General features: G+C 31.5%; 2 protein-coding genes and 1 non-coding gene across 5 annotated transcripts; all 3 read left to right on the top strand.

The window, feature by feature from the left end:
* LOC109708533 (WEB family protein At2g38370-like) lies at window positions 5,404-8,402 on the top strand. Its single transcript, XM_020230322.1, has 2 exons — window positions 5,404-5,851; window positions 6,663-8,402. Exons 1-2 carry the CDS (start codon window positions 5,618-5,620, stop codon window positions 8,139-8,141), a joined length of 1,713 nt encoding a protein of 570 aa, XP_020085911.1. The 5' UTR covers window positions 5,404-5,617; the 3' UTR covers window positions 8,142-8,402.
* On the top strand, window positions 8,469-8,550 carry TRNAS-UGA. The gene has a single exon. It is a non-coding gene; the product is annotated as a tRNA-Ser (tRNA).
* LOC109709600 (prosaposin-like) lies at window positions 8,977-12,082 on the top strand. Of its 3 annotated transcripts, none has more exons than XM_020231902.1 (7): window positions 8,986-9,129; window positions 9,821-9,887; window positions 10,038-10,136; window positions 10,430-10,614; window positions 10,700-10,897; window positions 11,338-11,397; window positions 11,669-12,082. In XM_020231902.1, exons 3-7 carry the CDS (start codon window positions 10,040-10,042, stop codon window positions 11,813-11,815), a joined length of 687 nt encoding a protein of 228 aa, XP_020087491.1. In that variant the 5' UTR covers window positions 8,986-9,129; window positions 9,821-9,887; window positions 10,038-10,039; the 3' UTR covers window positions 11,816-12,082. The 3 variants fall into 3 exon arrangements, with proteins under 3 accessions (XP_020087490.1, XP_020087491.1, XP_020087492.1); XM_020231903.1 differs by having other exon boundaries at window positions 9,008-9,129; window positions 9,816-9,887; XM_020231901.1 differs by lacking the exon at window positions 9,821-9,887 and having other exon boundaries at window positions 8,977-9,129; window positions 11,669-12,067.

Raw genomic sequence — 20,088 nt, 5'->3', positions numbered from 1 at the left:
TTGTTTTCCGATCCTTATATAATGTGGGCCATTAATTGTACTCTCTTATTATATAATTGTTACAACAAATCTGAATTTTAACATTAGACAAAAATAATCGACCGTTTCTAGAGCAAGTGGCAAAAGGCTTGGTGGTTGGTACCCCAAACGCAAGTTCAAATCCTAGTTCAAAGGCGTGCTATCTATCTCTCTTAAAAAATATTAGACAAAAAATAAGATTATAATGTAAAAAAAAATTAAGAGTAATTTAAGAGTACATATTTTTCTATAATTAGCAACGGGTTGCACTTTTGGGTCAAGTCGACCCGTTTATCTCGTCACGTGCTTCTAGATACTGAAAACCCGGGGGCACGTGACACCTGGTCCAGCCCCATGTGCGTGGGCTCTCCCTTCTTTACTGCGGAAATTATTGCATGCACCATGCGTAGACATTCGTTGATTTCATGCATTAATTAAGTTCAATATTCATGATCTATAATATCTAAAATATCTATAATTATATAAAATATAAAAATTTAAATTTTCTAAGTAACTATTGTTGTGTCATTAGAGTAGGATGTATATATCAGCACGACATAGCGCACAAGTCTTAATACAGACCCTTTTTAATATAATTGCACTCTCAATATACATGGGAACCACAAAGACACAATAATAGTCACAAAATTAGGATCGATAAAAATTGAATATTATTTTCTTCACAAAAAAATATATATATTTTAGGAGCTACTTGATAAGAATTTATAGGCACAATTTATTGTGCACGCGGTTCATATAATAGTTTCTTCTTCGTACAACACCCCCTCCTATAATAGTTTCTTCTTCACAAATTCCATTTTCCATGCATACACACAGACAAAATAGATCTAGGTCGTAACAAGTCGTGCTCGTATTTATTGCAACTCGTACATAAAATAATAAGTATTTTGATGCCCATTCATTATTCCCCTTGTAGACATTGATGGTGTACCCAATTAATTAAATACTTTGTACATAAATTAATTTGATATATGAATATTGCATAGTCAAGTCAATTTTACTGTTCATCTCTTAGTATTCTTGGATGTGGAGATAAAGAGATTCCATAGAAGAACGTTTTCCCTTTATTTAAATATGAGTTGAAAACTGCAAAAAAATTTTAATAGATCATTAAGGTGTTTGGTTTTTTTTTTTTTACTTGTTTGGGGTAGAGAAATGTAAAGGACGTTTCTTATACATCATGGATTTTATCTAAACTATGTATCATGGACTTTAGAGGCTAAAAACTAAATATTGGGGAAGGAGAAGGATTTGTTTAATTGTACGTGTGTCTACATTGGAGATTGGGGTCTATGACATGTATATATATCTACTCTTAGTTTGCTTATTTAATGGTAGACTAAATTAAGACTACTAACATTGTAGCAATGGAAAGTGAATTAATTTATACATGTATTTATGGTAGCATATGTGCATGGCTCTATTTGACTTTGAAGGATTTGCAATTTGCTTCTTTTTTTTTAATATTATAATATAAAGAGTTTAGAGCTATGTACTTAAAATAATCTTATGCAATGCTATATCTGGAAACATATTTTATAAAATATTAAAACTTTGTGATTTGGTAGCTTGAGCTTTTGAAGATCAATGACTACTAGAAACCACATGTGAGGAATTCTAGAGTGAATAAAAATCAACAATCTTAAGAATTAATCTACACTTTTGGGTTAAACTAGTTTAGGCCATCCATGTGAGCTTAGACCTAACCTTACCTAACAAATCCCATTTGTGTGATTCTAAGTAATCTCACCTTTGCGGATTCACCTTATTTTCATTTTTAAATGTTGGCCCCTTGAATATATAACTACGTTTAGTTTGATACTTAGTGTTGGTATACATAATTCTTTTCTCCTCCTCGATCCCAACGATGACTTTATAAATGTAAAAAATTTCATAGACTACAATTTAGCTCGTTCTTAAAAATACTTGGAATCCAAAGGGCCCTTAATTAGTTGCATTATTCATAGATTCCTCATTGAATGATATATTAATTATTCTATTCTCTCTAAAGATCTTATCATTTTAAGAGATTGATAAATTAGTGTGCACTTCTAATAAAAAAAGATATATTAATATGTCCTTAATTAAGGACTTCTAATAAAAAAAGATATATTATTATTTTTATGAGCTTGAAAAACTAATTTATGTGGTATCTCTTGACAAATTGAGAACATGATAGACTTTTTGGCCTTAATTTTAACAAGGAGTAGTAGAGCATGTGAGCTTCATGTTACTATGGAACTATGAAAGCCATGCATGGGAGAATGCATGGTTACCACAATAGATGTGTACAGGAAAATAAGTTATATATATGTAGGGCAAGTTAATTAGTACTGTTTCTTATTAGTAAAATGATATATATCTTCACTAGATCAGTTTTGAAGTTTCAGTGGAAACCAATTATAAAACCATGCACGCAAGTCGACGTGCGCTTCGAGCTTGGTCTAAGATTAGTAATTAAATTAGAAAAAGCTCAAGCTCATAAAAGTTAAGGATTTGACATATTATTCAATTGTTGAAGATTACATAATCTAAGACCATATTAGCTTGTAGTTTCTTGCCTAATAATATATATTATATTATGTCTTTACTTAATTATATTTTCTACGTGAGACTATTGTTATTATGCGAATCCCTAATTTACTAAGTACTTGACATACACCACAATTAGATCATCTACAGCTGAGATACAAAGTCTAGGAGAGTGGTCATTCGCATAATTCATTTGGGTTATGAACAAAACACACCAAACTCTCATTTCCAACTTTTTCCCTTTTTTCCTCTCAAATCTTATTACTTGAATATTATAAATTAATCACTGACTAGTAGTCTGATTGATAAGTATTCTTTTCCTCAAATTTTGAGTCTCCTCAAATTTTGAGTCTCGAGTTCAAGTCTCAATATGAATGAAAAGTCCAGTGCTTGCATTTTTGCAACGAAACCTTTCATTGGATTTGGGCCTTATATTTTCTAGTTGAGGGCTACTTAGGCCCATAAACACATTCACCTTCAGAAGAGGAGAATATTTGGGCCGGATTTGGGCTGAAAATATGTATTGCATTGATTTTATGGGCCATGTTAGGCCCATTTGCTGAAGCAGTTCTAACCAAGCAGCAATTTTACCACCGGGGTCAAAAGAGGCCCTATGCATGTAATATTACAAATGAATCCTAATTTGTTTCAATTCATTTTGCAAACTTAAATTTTTGTTTCAATTGGATCACTTCGTTAAATATACATTATATTTTGAGTCCGGCTGGGATACAATCGATAGCACGAAGCATTTGGTGCTATCAAGTTTTCTGCCGTTAGATTTACCTATTTTATTATTTTCATTCGTTCGATTATACTATTCAACTAACCACCCACTCAACTCTAGAGGGCTCACATAATTCCAACCGCACATTTTTTAATGTAATAGCACCAATGACTTTGTGCTATTAATAGTATTCCAGCCTAGTTCTTATATTTTTCTAATAGAAAAAATAAAATAGTTACTGAATCAATTAATTGGTACATTTCCAGATGAAATAGTATTACTGAAATTTGCTGAAATAATAAATGGAATTTATAGCTTTTATCTTAATTAAAATAATTTAAAGCTTTCATATGGTCTGAAATTTATTAATTTACTAGTTTATAATTTTGAACTAAATAAACTAATAATAATAATAATAATAATAACAATAACCAATACAAAATTGAGGCACCTTAAAAATAACTAAATAAGCAATATTGTAACCAACGACAATGCCGTTGGTGTCATGCAATATTGCGGTCGATGACCGTTGAGGCAATGTCACCTCGTCATATCACATATATAAAGCAAGGCTCTTCTTTTTTTCAAAAAAAAATCTAAATTAAAAAAAATGATTGATATATTGCATAGTTTAATGATTATATATATAAGCATCGTTACGTGACAGGGATAAAAAATAAAAGTAAATTGCACCATGGTTTATTAGTATGTGAGGTCCTAAAAAATGTAGTTTTAATTATAAATAAATATGGATGCAAAGAAAAAAAAAAAAAAAGAAAAAGAGGAGAAGCTGTAGAAACTCCAATTTCGAAATAATAGCGAAGGGCGATTTTTTTTTTTTTTTTTTTTAATGAGAAACTGCTCAGTAAAAAAAAAAATTGGCAGAAATTATTATTGAATATTGCTAAACCGTGTGATATATATCCGACGGTTGAGAGGTGTGCATGTGGGGCCCATAATCTAAGCTTTCTGCAACGGTCCTTTTTTTCTCGAGATGCGCGAAATCCCCGCAAAACGTAATAATTGCTGTTCGTGGTCCTAACGGGCGCCTCTCTTTTGACTTTCAAACTCTTTGCGCACCCGTACAGACACTGATATAACCACGCCCCTTTATTCACAGATAATTATTATCTTTTAAGTATAAACATATAGAAATTATGTTAATTATTATGTACATTTGTTTTAAATTCCACCCTATTCAATATTTCAAAATTTTAATTTTACTATCCAATATTTATTTTAGACGGTTTATAACACTTTAATTTTAAAATTTCAAACTAGTGATGTATTTTAATAAATCTATAGTTATAAGAATTATATGATATATACTAATTGAATTTGCAAAAATAAACGACGTATTTAAATTTTGAAGTCAAAGTGTGCTTTACTAACTCAAATTAAATAAATTGAAAAATTGAATAGTAATATTAAAATTTTGAAAGACCGAATAAGTAATTCAAAATAGTCTATAGTCTGATAAATTTTATTTTATTTTTATTTTTTTCTTTTATGAATTTGTTTACAAGTTTCTACCACAAAATTTCTTCGGAAATAATGCATAAATTCTATCCCATCGGTTAAAAATAGGAATCCTAAAAGTTATATTGTAAATCTTGTTATTTAATTTCTAGGATGATGAGGTTGTTATTACTTAAAAGAAAAAAAAATTAAAAGACAAACATGCTAGTAAAATTTTTTTATAATAGAATCAATTTATTTAATTATTGTAATTCTTACCTACATTCAAATCACATGTAAATTAAATTATGAAATATAATATGTACAAATATATGACATATTAAATACTCTGCTAAATAATGATAATGCATGAAGCTCTATTTGTACGATTAAGTAAAAATAAATTAAAATATATCAATATAAAAATTTTTAATTTTTTATGAACTACACGATTTGTACCATAACATAATTATTTATATAATCTATACCACGTGACATATTTACAAAATTAATATATTTATTATATTATTTTATCTTTTCACCCACAGATGAAGCCATAATGTGGTTTGGGTGTATATATAGCAGCTTCTACGGCTACTTAACGGTCGATTCCGTCTCTTTCGCGTTTTTTAATTTAAAGAATAAAATCCCGCAACTCAAACACCTTTCGCACCTTCGTCCTCATTTTTCCCCCTCTCTCTCTCTCTCTCTCTCTCTCTCTCTCTCTCTTCTCCTACCTCCACATTCGAGCTCCACTACATCTCTCTTCTAGGGTTTTTTCATCCCCGACCCGTCCCAATCCCGTATCTCTTTGCGGAGAAGAAGAAGAAAAGGCGAGCGGAAAGAGGGGAAGTTTTGCTCATGGAAGAAACCCTAGCTCCGGCTCCGAGCGGCGGAGGAGAAGGTATGGCGCCGCCAGTGGCCGAAACCCTAGCGATGGCGGCGGCGGCGGAGGAGGAGGAGGAGGAATCGCCGTGGATGGGGAGGGTGGAGATCGACACGTCGGCGCCGTTCGAGTCGGTGAAGGAGGCGGTCGACCGCTTCGGCGGGAGCGCCGTGTGGAGGTCTCAGCTCAAGCAACTCTTCGCCCCTGAGGTTCGTAAATATGAATCATTTTCCCTATTACTTTTCTCTATTTTTCTCGTCTAATATATTTCTCTTTTTCTTGTATTTTTTTTTTTCAATCTCTGCGTGATGTGAATAATTACTTCAAATTAACAGTTTTAATTTGGGGAAACGTAGAAAACCAGTTGAAATTAGTTAAAATTAGCAGTTTTAACTTTTAAGACTCTGAAATTATGGATTTGCCTTGTTTGGACCTTTAAATCTTGGTTCCATGAACATATATTATACCTAATTGACGAATTCGGTAACTACTTGAAATTAGCATTGTGAAAATAGTTATCGTATTCGGAAATAAATTCGTGTGGCTAAATGTGGTGTAGCAAACTAGCAGATGCACTCACAGGTCAATGCACAACAATATAGTTAATAGTGGGTAGGACTTGTACTGTAGCTGATCCTGCATTTATACTGGTACTCGGCGCATACATTTCGTGTGACTCATTTAAAAGGAGGAAAATTTGCTGAGAACTATGATCCATAACATAGTAGATAGTAAAATGTCGCGGGTCTTTTCACTATCGTATGTTTGTTTGTGTGAAATTTCTCATGCATTAAATGTTCTCTTGTTTCTGCACGTCTGTAATTATCGCTTAGCTGTTTGTTGTTAGTAGTATGTTCTTCATTTTCATGTTCTAACCGTCAACAAATCTGAAGATTGCGTTGCATGCATGCTCAGTTTGGATAAATAGACTACTGTTCACCCTTTCTTTTTTTTTCATAGTGTTGGTGTGTATACTTGACATGTTATTGGCATTATGATCACTGATGTGTTTCTTCTCAGAAAATTCATGGTTCTGAGGATGTTGATGTTATGAAAGTGGAAGAACAAACCGCACAGCTGGAGAAGGATCTCATCGTCAAAGAGAGGGAGACGCTTGAAGTGTTAAAAGAGCTAGAGGAGACCAAGAATATCGTAGCCAGCTTAAAGTTGAGAATCCAGAGTGAAACTTCCGATGCTGATGTAAATTTGAACTCGGATAATAGAAAGGTGCATCCTATATCTGATACGGAAGAGAATATGTCTGGAAATTTGGAGAACCGTGATGATATTGAAGGTGTACTACGGCCCGATCAACCTCCGGGTCAGATCTTGATGGAACTGAAGCAGGCGAAGATGAATCTTAATAGAGCGACAGGCGATCTTGCTGGGATTCGGGCTTCAATTGATTTACTAAATTGTAAAATAGAGAAGGAGAAGACATTGCTTGAGAAAACCAGAGAGAAGTTATCTTCTAAAACTTCTATCATTTCTTCATTGGAGGAAGAAATCAACCAAACGACACTGAAAATGCAGGAAAAAGATTCTGAGACTAAGAGTTGTGAAGATCCCTCGGATACTACGAGCGAGATCAAACAATTGAACAATGAGATAGAAAAGTCTAGAGGCATGATAGATGCTGCGAAATCTGAGGTTATGAGATTGACAGCGGAGATTGAGCAAACAAAGAGTAGCATCAGAACCGCTGAAATTCGGTGGCTTGCAGCCAAGAAGATGGAAGAGGCTGCCAAAGCAGCAGAAGCCATTGCTCTTGCTGAGATCAAAGCTCTAATAAACACTGAAAATTCTACAATCAACGCTGAAAGTACTTGTAGTATAACTCTTTCGATGGAGGAGTATCTCATGCTAACTTATAAAGCTCAAGAAGCCGACGAAAGATCCAGAGAAAGAATTGCAGATGCTATGATCAGAGTTGATGAAGCGAACCAGTCGAAATCGGAGTTACTGTTGAAGGTAGAAGGAGCAAAACTAGAGGCAAAAGCAAGTAAGGGAGCACTGGAAGAAGCACTTTTGAGGGAAGAGGCCGCTAATCGAGGAAAGCTCGCTGTTGAAGAAGCCCTTCGGAAATGGAGATCCGAACACGGTCAGAAGAAACGCTCGGTTCAAAGCAATGCCAAGTTCAAGAATTCCACTCATCATCGAAGAGATTCATCTCGCGTGATCGATCTCAACGGGACAAACTTGACTAGTGACGGTCCGAGGAGTACATTAAGGCCGACAATGACTATCGGGCAGATACTTAGCATGAAGTTGACGAGTCCAGAAGACTACGATACGAGCATAGTCGAGAAGAAAATCGAAGAGCCCAAAGCAAACTCTCTGGGCCAGATGCTGAATAGAAAACACGGAATGCTTTCTACGAAAGATGGGTCGGGGTCGGCTCGGAAGCAAATACCCGCGAAGAGGAAGAAGTTCGGGTTTGCTGGCTTCTCGACACTCCTGGCGAAGCAAAACAAGAGCAAGAAGAAGAGACAGACTTGACGCCCAAGTTCTAAGCTAGTCATGAGTTACTAATTTACCTCCTATGCTGTACCTTTTTTTTTTCTTTCTTTCTTTTATCCTTTTAGTTACTTAGATGATTGTAAAATAGGTCTAATGCATGGTTGTTATTAGGTTACTTCTAAGCATGTCTTAAGGTACTCTGATATATGTAGGTCTAATGGTTGTAATTGTGCTTCGAGTTGTCGGTTATTTAGTGTTACATACTAGTATAAATTTGAGTTTCTAGATCTTATTAAGTAATTCTAATGTGTTATGTTATGATACATTGAGATAGAAATTATTTATTAATTCATGAATGCCAAAGTAGTCGATATGTCCGAGTGGTTAAGGAGACAGACTTGAAATCTGTTGGGCTACGCCCGCGCAGGTTCGAACCCTGCTGTCGACGTTTTTTTTTTTTTTTTTATACTTTTTTTATAATTTTTTTTTCTTTTTTTATAATTTTTTTTTTCTCTATAATATAGAGTTATTTTTGTTTTTATATTCCTAAAGTTCCTAACTCGTTTTAATTTCATTGGATAGGTGGATGCTGCATTGTCCATGGAATATGCGAAACCTGAGGATAATTCATTTCATTTTGTTTATATAATAAATAAAAAAAATTAATACTCCCCCCACTTGTTCCTAATTAAATTTTTATTCCTTACGCATACGACAAAGAACACGTTTCTCAGCAAGCAATTACATGCCAACAAAATATCTCACGTCCTTCCCGAAGAATCCTTTTCTATTGGTTGAGCGCGAAATCTTTGTGGATAAAATAACGTGAGTTTTACATAAATTCAAATTAGGCTTCATATTTTTCGTCACGGTATTATTTTCCATAATAATTGTTGAAGGTTCTCCCTACTCTACTTCTTATCAGAGGGAGTCAAACTCCCTCTCCATTGATTAGAGAGAGAGAGAGAGAGGAGACACCACGATACACTCCATTCCCTTTTTTTCCTCGATCTAATCCAGAATTTAGGTAAATTTCTCTTTTTTCCCTCTTGATTTCTTGTAATTTGATGTTAATTTTGTTGTTTTTGATGTAGGAACTGCAATTTTGACTTGAATTATGTTTCTGTGCATGTTCTAGATTTTTTTTTTTTTTTTTTTGAAATAGATGTTCCTGGTTTGATATTTAGTAACACAATTTTCTTTTGTTAATTTGAGTAAAATTTCATTTGGAACTACTAAATCGAATTGTAAATTTCATTTGGAATTATAATTTTTTTTTCTCTTTTCTTTTACAATACCCATTTCACAATTTAGTATAAAGAGGGAGAAATTAAATCATATTGGAAATTGAATTAACTTAGCTCAACCTCTTTTTTTTGTTTTTTTGCATGGATATAGACGACATGTTTCATCTCAATATGGTGTCTTAGGGTTTATATGTTGGTTTATCCAATCCGGATTCGTGGTCGTGAATTGAATCCTCAGAGGAATCAATTGAAAACAATTCGCGTTTATGTTCTGAAAGTGTTTAATAGAGTTCGAAAATTCCTTTGGTGCGATTTAAGTGCTCGAGAACATGTTGTTGGTGTAAGTTTCGTAGTAGAATATCGGTTTGATCATTGATGATGAGATGTACGATTACGAAGTTACTTCTTTTGATTTAATGTTATAAAGAGTAGAGATATAAAATATTAAAACACCATTCGCTGATAGCTCAGGTTATTGGAGAACAACTGTTGCGAATAGGTGGTGCTGATCTCAACCCCTGCTTGTTAGAAGCAACAAGTAATGGAGCAATCAAGGATTCAAGATTTGGTTTTGCATCACTTAATGAATAGTTTAGATTAGATTAGCTCTAAAAAACATACCTCTATCTCTTGTTAAGTAACAAAATTCGAAGTTTTCTATATGACAGTTAACTACCTTATGCAACAGATATGGTGGGATTGCGAGTCCGGTTGTTTCTGCTACTTACGCTTGTTATTAGCTTTACCATCACAGATGCAAGAAATGTGGCGACTGAGGAAAATATCGGTAAGTTACAGGATGGTTTTTCATGTGTCAGTTACTTATTTGTTGATTTTTCAGCTGTCGCAATCACAATAAATTGACATATTTGAGTTGGATTTAAGTTTGGACTTAATAATGCATCTGGTTCAAGCATCACATTCGCGTAACATATGACTGTATTTGGCGCACCGAAGAGAAGTGATAGTACTTGAAGTAGGTTATATTAAGTGTCTGATGTATTTGAAGTTCCAGATGAATCATTATATTCGACCGAATATTTGGTTGGTGATTGATCTTCATTTCTCCGGTTTTTCCAGGTGATACCAGTATAGCAATTGAAAGCAAGACATCTACATCAAATGTGCAGAAAAAACAATTCTGCCAATTATGCGAGGAGTTAGCAGCTGAAGCATTATTCTACATCGGCGAAAATGAGACACAGGCTGAGATCGTCGGCGTCCTCCATCAAGCCTGCTCCAAACTCCGTTCTTTGAAACAACAGGTATTCTTATTTCGACTTATAAATTTCTGTTTATGCAGACTGAATTTCTCAGAAATAATTGCTATTTCTGCGTATTTTTTCGCAGTGTATTACGTTGGTGGACTATTATGCACCTCTTTTGTTCCTGGAGATTACTACAATAAGCCCCGAACAGTTCTGCGAAAAGGTGAATCTCTGTAAGGACACGGCACTAATTCGCCTTCCAAAACTCGGTGATGTTTGCACACTTTGCCATCAGGTTGTTGACGAAATTCTTGCCAAGTTAGAAGATTCCGACACACAGGTATTTGACTATACATTCCATCTTGGCAGTGTCGAAATTATAACAGGGTTTTCGCAAATATATATCCCTTTACCTTAAATACCCAAAATTGGACAAATTCCTTGCAAAGTTAGTATTTTTGCATGCTCCCTCTTGGTAACTGTATCCATTTGCATTCAACATGTAACAATTTCTAAATCGTCGGAGGGAAACTAGCTAGGAAGATTGTTATGATTGCTGAAGATTTTTTTTCTTTCTAATATGGGAATCATTTTGTAGCTATATTTAGATAATTTTACAATTTTGAAGTTGGAACCTTGAAAAGCATAATTTCATTCTACCTGAAAGCCTCATTACATGTAAATAATGCAGTTTACGGCATATAATGTTATAAAAATCTGATACTCATGGAGCTAATTACTTATTTCTAACCTATGTGTTCTGTTTACTTTAAATGGCAGCTTGATGTTATCGAGATGCTCCTGAAAGCATGCACCAAAGTGGAAACTTATGTGCAACAGGTGAGATTTCAAGTAACCATGTACTAGATTGTAAATTAGCTTGAATGAAATCTAAACTACCATATAGTACATAGAACTGGGATTCTGAGATTGCCACATAATTAGTACTATTGTATTGTGAAATGATTATCGCGTACTCTTTTGGATCGAACAATCACAATCTTACATTTTTCAGTTCTAGCTCAAGTCAATTCTTTATTTCCAGATGTTCTACTGTCTCTTGTGAATTAGATTTTACAACTTCTGTTTCTCATTCCGTTTCCTTGGCCAGTGCAAGAAATTGGTCTTCGAATACGGCCCTCTGATCCTGGCAGACCTTGACAAATTTCTCGAGACGAAGGATATTTGTACCTCCATCCATGCATGCAAAGCCAGCAAAGGATTTATGGTCGGAGCAGAAGCTCGTTATTCGGCCTGATTCTTTATAAGCAAACAGGTTAATCTGTGATTCGATGTGTAGAATATCGGAAAAAGAAGCTATGATGTTGTATTATGCCCTGTATTCATAACCTGTATATTTCTCATTGAACTATGGGTCATGTAGATCTTGAAATTTGTGCTTTTATAATTCGTTCAAGCTCACGAAATTGTTAGTTTATTGAGCTGTAAATAATTCTTATTCGATACATTAAATATGTTCAATGTGATGCTTCAGCTTCAAATGGTGCTATTTACAGTTTGGTAACTCTGCTTATCTGTTGTACTTATACACCCTAAATTTGTGCATCTACATGATTGCTAGTTTATTGATCTGTAGATTAAGTATTTGTTTGGGATGTTCAGTGTAATGCTTCAGCTGCAAATGGTGTATAGTTCTTCATTATTATTATTATGAATGTAGGTCCCTTAAACTGAGGTCACAAGCGCGATCCCCAATTCAAAGCTCATACAGAGGCTCGAACCTCTGATCTTATGGTCGGTACTTGATTACGTAACCATTAGACTATTGGTGGTTTGTTAAAGCTAATATCAACTTCTAGGGTCTAGAAAAAGCTTCAGTTTAAAGCGTTTTCCGCCGGTTAATTAAGCTGCTGAAGAGATTTTACTATAAGAAACTATCAAGATTTCATTTAACGACAGTTTTAAACAGCACTTTTACAGAAACTCCAAATCAAATCAATCCTAAGAATTACTATATTGTGAAGGCTCTAGCGATGCTCGTATGGGCTAGTCCAAAATGATTTTGCTGCGATGAATTTTTATTGCATCATTACAAACTATCAAAATTAAACAGAAAAATACTAGTAGGAGAAGAATCAGGTGCATTAAAATGTTTGATTGGTGGTGCCAACCATCAATGTTACCATCAACAACCAAAAAAAAAAAAAAAAAAAANAAGAGTCTAAGATGTAACAGTAAAATGATATTCTTCTTTAATCCAACGCAATAAACAACTCACACGATTTCATCATCAGAATTGTTTGACTAAATCAAGACTAGCTTTAATTCACGTTAGTTTCCTTTCTTTTTTGGCTTATGGTTTAATTGGAACTTATTAACTTAATTTCACCTGGGATGAAACTGTCACAATCAAAGCACTCGGTTTTGGTTTTTTAGAAGCTAATTAAGAACACCAACCACTTACTGAAAACGTCTTTTGATCTTATCTCAGAAGAGTAATATTTCTGAGATTAGGGAATCCAAATTGGCCACTAACTCAATTATTAATTTCTTGGTTCTTTTTTTTTTATAACTCAAAGTGTTGAAGGGTTTGCACCAATCCAAAAGCTTTACTTAAAAAACTTCTGTTTTCTATCTAGTTTAGAACTAGTAAACTGAACGGAAAAAATACTGTGTACTTAGATAATTTTCCAATTAAGAAATAAGAAAACTTTCTATTAAGTCTATATAACATAATATATTTTTCAAAAACTAGGTGTTACGGCACTGACATGAAATACTAGACACGACACGACTCGGACACAGTAATTCGGCAGATTCCAAACAATTAGGATACGAACGCGACGTAGACACTGCTAATAAAATATATATTTATTATATATAAAATATTAATTTTGGTAAAATACTGTTATATTTTTTATACGAATGAAAGTTAGTGAAATTTTTATTTATAGCTTACATATTTTAAGAAAATAAATTTTCCACCATATACAGTTTGTTTATATTGTCTAAAAAACTTATATGCATTTCTCATAAATCTAAATATTTATTCTCTTACATTTCATATGTAGACTGAGGGTGGCCAGGCCCTCCTCAACTTTTAAAATGTTCATTTTAGATCCCTATATTGCTAAGATTTAAAAGATAAAAAGTAATAGCTAAACAAATGTTATAATAGTGGTCTACATGCAAGAAAAGTTTGTTTTAGTGTATCACGAGGCACAACATGATGGGCAAAGAGTCTATCACCAGAGAAAAAAATAAAATATGGAATTGCATGCACCTGATACACCATACATCATACTTGATGAAATTTAGGATATGTATATTTTAAAAATTAAAAATTATCTTGTAAATATAATCAGCTTCATTTGAAAGGTTTATATATATGAAAAGTTATAAATTTTGAGTATATATTACTTAAGTATCTAGTAGTCCTAAAAAACAGCAGACTAAAAAACTACATATATATTATACACTATAAACTATAGATGTCTAAAAATTATAATTGTTGATATACATGTACTTTGAATGGCATAAAATATAGTTAACAAATTCAATTTTAATTTTGAGTTATTATAATTATATAGCTTTTGGCCTCTTTAGAAATTGAATTTTGGCTTCGTCCCTGATTATATATATATATATATATATATATATTTATGCAGAAGAAAAAGTAAAATAAAAATATGTATATATATATTTTTAATTATATGTGTTATGGATCTACATTAAATTAAATGTGCGCCCAAGACGTGTCCACATGGAACACACGTTCGACACGACCACGTGCGTGCCTTGACAGAGACTTATAAAAATGCACCACACTTTTTGTAGTATAAACTGGAGGGGAAAAAAAAAAAAAACTCTTGGCCAATTTTATTGCAAACTATTAATTTATATGTTACAGCATACATATTTAAAAAGAGCAAATAGAAGACAAAAGAACAGATATTTCAACCTGTGCTATGTCACAACACATAACATAAAATTAAAGAGCTCACAACACAATTGAACTAGAAATAGTATTGTAATATACGGCCACCACGCTAATTTTCTTTCGGATATTTTGCAGATAAATAAATAGTATTGTACTATGACAGATAAGTTTGATATACATATAATACTGGTTCATGAACAATATTTAGAATATATTTTGGAATGCTCTAATAAGAAGATAAGATTAGAAGATATGGAATGAAATGCTCTAATAAGAAGATAAGATTAGAAGATATGGAAGGATCAGATGATTGTTCAGGTTCTCAGTACTTGGAAGACAATATTTGAAGAATACAGTTGTGTGTGGTGTGACATTTAATTTCTACAAAAGATTAATTGGGAGACTCTTCACAGAGTCTCAAGCAGTAGTGAGTTTCCTCGAACTTTCTCAGGAGGAAAAATGAAGATTCCCATTGTCATGCTTTGGTATTTTCCTCTCAATGTAAACTTGGAATGTAGCCATTTTTAGTCATGCAGGTTCCAACCAATTTCAAGTTATCAGTGGATTTTTTTTTTTTTTTTTTTAAAAAAAAGAAGCTAGCCGCTGGCTACAGCCTACTGGTGTGCACGGATTAATTAAGGGGGTGTTTGGCCTAGCTTTTAAAATGCGCTTTTAGACTGAAAAGTGATTTTCGATTCAATAGAGTGTTTGACAACTCATTTTTAAAATTTGATTCTACTTTTTACAATCAGAAAACTGATTTTGAAGGTCCCATAATCAAAAGCAGAAAAAAGCTGCTTCTTGAAATCTGATTCTGATTTTTAATATAGCCTTCCAATTTTTATTTTTAATATTTAAATTTAAATTTAATTTTAAATTTTAATTTTTTAGATTCATTTTTGAATTTTTAAATTTTAACTTTTAAATTTTAAATTTTAAATTTTGAAAAATATATTTCAAACTTTAAATNTATTTCAAACACAATTACGTACGTTACCCTTCTGAATCGAACGTTACCCTTCTTACTTTAAATTTTAATTTTATTTCAACCTAAGTCTTCCCATTGCATGCATTAACACAAAAATATACTTTTGTAAATATCTACTTTCAACTTTCTTACGCATTTGGCAAAAGCCTCGATAATTGGTATATGAAGCGTTAAATACAAAAATATTTAAACACTGCTCTTTATCAGATAAAGTGTTTAGAGTACAATGGTTATTTTGTATTATCTAATATGATAACAGAGTAGAAGATTCTGAGTTCCAGTCATATGACGTCAGGCTTCTGTTATTATTAATTTTCGCACATTTTATTTAAGTTCACGTCATGAGCCTACAAAAAATCTCGAGTCTACGCATGAGGAAATATTTAAATATCGTTCTTTATTATTTTAAACTTTTAGAGTACAATAGTTGTTTCGTATTATTTTACGTTATATCAGACCAGCAGGTTTTGAGTTCGAGTCACGCCATACTCCTACCATTATTAATTTTCTTACATTTAATTCAAGTCCATATCATTAGTCTATAAAAGTCTCAAATCCAAACGTGAGAGGAGTATTAAATATAAAAATATTTAAATACTATTTTTTATCAGTTTAAAGATTTTAGAGTACAACGGTTGTTTCATATTGAAAAAAATTTTCAAAAATTATTTTTTTAGAACCGGACAAAAAAACTGGAAAAGTAGAATTTCATAAGAAAAAATCTTTTTCTTGTTTTATTTCATATTTTTTTTAGGAACCAAACCTCTCCTATCCTAAGTTATTTTCTAAAAAAACAATTGAATAGCATGCCACTCTTCTTTTTTTTAAAAAAAAAAAAAAATCCATACAAGAGAAACAGGCTCCAAGGATTCATATGGTATATGACGAGAAAGTATGGTAAAATAATATTTAGTTTTTTCGTAAAAAAATCACATTGTGTAGAATCTGTAGATCGTTACAATTCAATTATATGATGAGAAAGTATGGTAAAACAATATTTAGTTTTTTCGTAAAAAAATCACATTGTGTAGATCGCTACGGTTCGATTAATATAATTTTTACAGCTTTACTAGAAAATGCACAAACATACATATCTCTAGCTAGTTCTTTTTTATTTTTTATTTTTTCAACTCCTAAGAAACCATCCATTCCCAAAAAAAAATCCTTTTGAATATTCTGATATTGTCCTAAACACGTAATGATTAATTTATTCAATACCAAAAACAATTATTTAAGTAGAAAATTTAAGTTAAGCCCAACACGGCTCTATTACATGTGCTGACGATTAGAGACATCATTAACTCTTTTTTTTCGAATTTTTTAAAAACGTCATTAAAAGTTATGGCATGTGTTTTTTTTTCAATTTTTATTTTTAAAATCTTTTCTCCTTTACTTGAACACCTCAAAATATAAAATAAAATAAAACGTGTGGGCGTCGTTTTGTTTATTAAAAAAATGAGAGAAATGATTCGGTACTTTTAAAAATAAAAAATAAAAAAGTTTTTAATCGTTGATTAATAGAGGGTAAAAATATAACTTTAATACTTAGCAGGTAAAAAGATTATTTTATTCAAGGTTAGTTTGGTAATTAAAAAATACAATATTTAAAGAAAATTTTAATTGAGGTCCTTAATTTATGCATTAATTAGCACTAATTTAGAAAATTAATTGATTAATCAAATTTATGCAATTATTAGGCATTAATTTAAGAATCTACTTTAAATGTTTTAGTGTTTCTCAAATTATGCATTAATTTAAATTATAGAAATTTTAGAAATAGTTTTATTTCTAAATACGATGAATTTAAATTTTAAAAATTAAATACTTAAAATTTAAAAGTGAAATTTAAATTAGAGAATTTCATATTACTATTTAAAAACTAAATTTCTACCAAAATTTAAAATACAGTTTATTCGCACCAGTTTAAAACGTAATGCATAAAAAACTTAGAGAGTAAGATTTCTACAACTAAATTTTTCTAGAGGAATTTCATATTACAATTTAAATTTTAAATTCAATGATTTAAAAACTAGATTGAACCGATTGATTTGACTGATCAGACTTTGACCTATTCTATCAAGAATCTGATTTTAACCTATTGAACCGAATAACATTACGAACAATTTGGAACCGGTAAAGATAATAAATATTTTAAATAGAATGATAATTTAACTGTTAGATCTAATAAATATTTTAAATATAATTTTAAACAAATAAATTAAAAAGATTAGAATTATTGGTGAGAAAAAAATAGTTAGGAATTTGAATTCGAATATGACTAACAATCACAAAATTTATTTCCGAGCTCGACGGATTTCAAAAATTCATATCCAAATTCAAAACTGACCAATATTCCGAAACTCAAAACCAAACCTAAACCAGAAGACTAGAATTCAAACAATTATTTCTGTTTACCATATTTCAAAGTATTTATATGAAACTTAAATTTTTAAAATATAAATTTGAATATAATATTAAAATTTAAATTTAAAAGTGAAATTTAAATTAGAGAAATTTCATATTACTATTTAAAGTTTAAATTCAATGATTATATTGTCAAATCATTTGAAATTTTTCTTATATGAAATGCCAAATTATGAAAGAAAAGATAGAGAGAGAAAAAGGAACAAAAAAAAAATAAAAATTATGAAAATATAGTAGATGTAAAATAACTAAATTGCCCATGTATTAAAATACAAAAATATCCTTTTTTGAGGTACTTTGTCGGTACCTCTCCCAAAACGACATGCTATTGCAGATCATAAATTTAAAAAAAATTAAATCTGAGTCGTTGAATACACGTGAATGAACGGTAATAAAAAAATATATATATATAGAAACATTACTCAATAAATAAAGTAAAAGTGACCACATTCTATGAACTAGTTTTCAAAATCATAATAACTATCTAAATTAATGTTCAAACCACAATTAATTGCATTGAATGGTGTCCATGTTGAGTTTTTGAGAAATAAATTATTCTTTTTGACATGATTTACGGAATAAATTATTCAATTTGGTGCAACAATAAATCAATTATTTTTGAAACAAAATTGAAATGAGTCATCAAAAACGACGCGATGCCGCTTCTTTGACCATATATTTAATTATTTATAATTTAATTATCAATTTTTTTTCTGGTGAGTTATCATTAGAATAAATTATGTTGCTAAAGCGACCGTGATTTGATGTGTGAGGGATATGTTTGTTTTTTGACCTTTCATTGTTGGAAGAGACAAAAATAAAGAGCCAGAGAGTTACAAACTATAATTTTACAAAAAAGGGGCACAAATTTTCTACAGCTTTGTAAGATGACTATTGATCTAACCATTCTATAAAATGTAGTAGTCATCTCATTTGTTAGATTTAATTTTTACATGGCTTTCAGTTTTTTTATTAAGCTAAAAGTCACTGGCAGTGACACGGAATAATGCTAGAGCACGACAATTCGCCAACTTTCAAATAATTAAAATACGAATAAAATACTAATATTGCTAATAAAATATAATCTTATTAATATAATATATATATAGAGAGAGCTAGACTGGTATACTATCGGTAGCACGAAGGCCTCTGTACTACCAAGTTGTTTTCAATGATACCGCATCCAAATCGACGATCGGATCCGTTAGACTTGATCTACACTATTGAAAGTATTTGAAAACTAAATTTCATAATTTTTCGATATTATTTACTTATCAAACGAGTAGTCTGAAAATGAACGGCTGAAAATAAAAATCTCATAAAAAATGATGATAGAAAACTTGAATTTAAGATCAGAGATACTGATCTTACTCTGTAGAGTAAAAAAAAATTTCTATAAAAATTCCATCTGATTTGGATCGTTTTACACTGTTAAATTTACAAATGCATCACATCTATTATTAAAATTGTTAATTTAGAGACCTTTTAATCACTAGCCAAATGATGTTCAAAAATTCTGAAATTTAGTTTCCAAATACTTTCAATAGTGTAGATCAAGTATAACGTCGCTGATCGTCGATTTGGAAGCCGCATCATCAAAAACAACTTGGTAGCACGGAAGCCTCCGTGCTACCGATAGTATAGCAGCCAGACTATATATATATATATATATAGTTGAGCTAGAATACTATCGGTAGTAAACGAGCCGTTTTACTACCGATTTGTTTTTGATGATAGAACTTCCAAATTGACGATCGGCTCTGTTAAATATGATCTAAACCATTTAAACTACCTAGAAATCAAATTTCACGCACTTTCGATATTGTTCTTTTATCCATCAAGTAAACAGAAAAATGAATGGCTAAAAATAAATACTCTTTAAAAAATGATGATATATAGGAGTCTTGTAATTAAGATCAAGAGTATAGATTTTGTTTTAAATAGTTTAAAGAATTTTCTAACAAAAATTCAATTGATTTGGATATCATTACGCCGTTAAACGAGAAAACGCCTCTTATCGACTATTAAAATTACAAATTTTGAAACAAATCATTAGGCAAATGATGTCGAAAAGATTTGAAATTTGATTTCTAAACACTTCAAGTGGTATAGATCATGTTCAACGGAGCCGATCGTCAATTTGGAAGTTCTATCATCGAAAACAAATCGGTAGTAAAATAGCTCGTTTACTACCGATAGTATTCTAGCTCAACTCTCT

This window comes from Ananas comosus, linkage group 4 (assembly GCF_001540865.1).
Source record: "Ananas comosus cultivar F153 linkage group 4, ASM154086v1, whole genome shotgun sequence".
Lineage (NCBI taxonomy): Eukaryota > Viridiplantae > Streptophyta > Magnoliopsida > Poales > Bromeliaceae > Ananas > Ananas comosus.
Note: the sequence above shows the minus strand (reverse complement) of the source record. Positions and strands in the feature narration are given on the sequence as shown.

Coding starts and splice junctions, on each gene's coding strand:
- LOC109708533 (XM_020230322.1), top strand. CDS start 5,618: ATGGAAGAAACCCTAGCTCCGGCTCCGAGCGGCGGAGGAGAAGGTATG. Junction 5,852..6,662: donor AGCAACTCTTCGCCCCTGAG/GTTCGTAAATAT, acceptor GTTTCTTCTCAG/AAAATTCATGGTTCTGAGGA.
- LOC109709600 (XM_020231902.1), top strand. CDS start 10,040: ATGGTGGGATTGCGAGTCCGGTTGTTTCTGCTACTTACGCTTGTTATT. Junction 10,137..10,429: donor GGCGACTGAGGAAAATATCG/GTAAGTTACAGG, acceptor CGGTTTTTCCAG/GTGATACCAGTATAGCAATT. Junction 11,398..11,668: donor TGGAAACTTATGTGCAACAG/GTGAGATTTCAA, acceptor TTCCTTGGCCAG/TGCAAGAAATTGGTCTTCGA.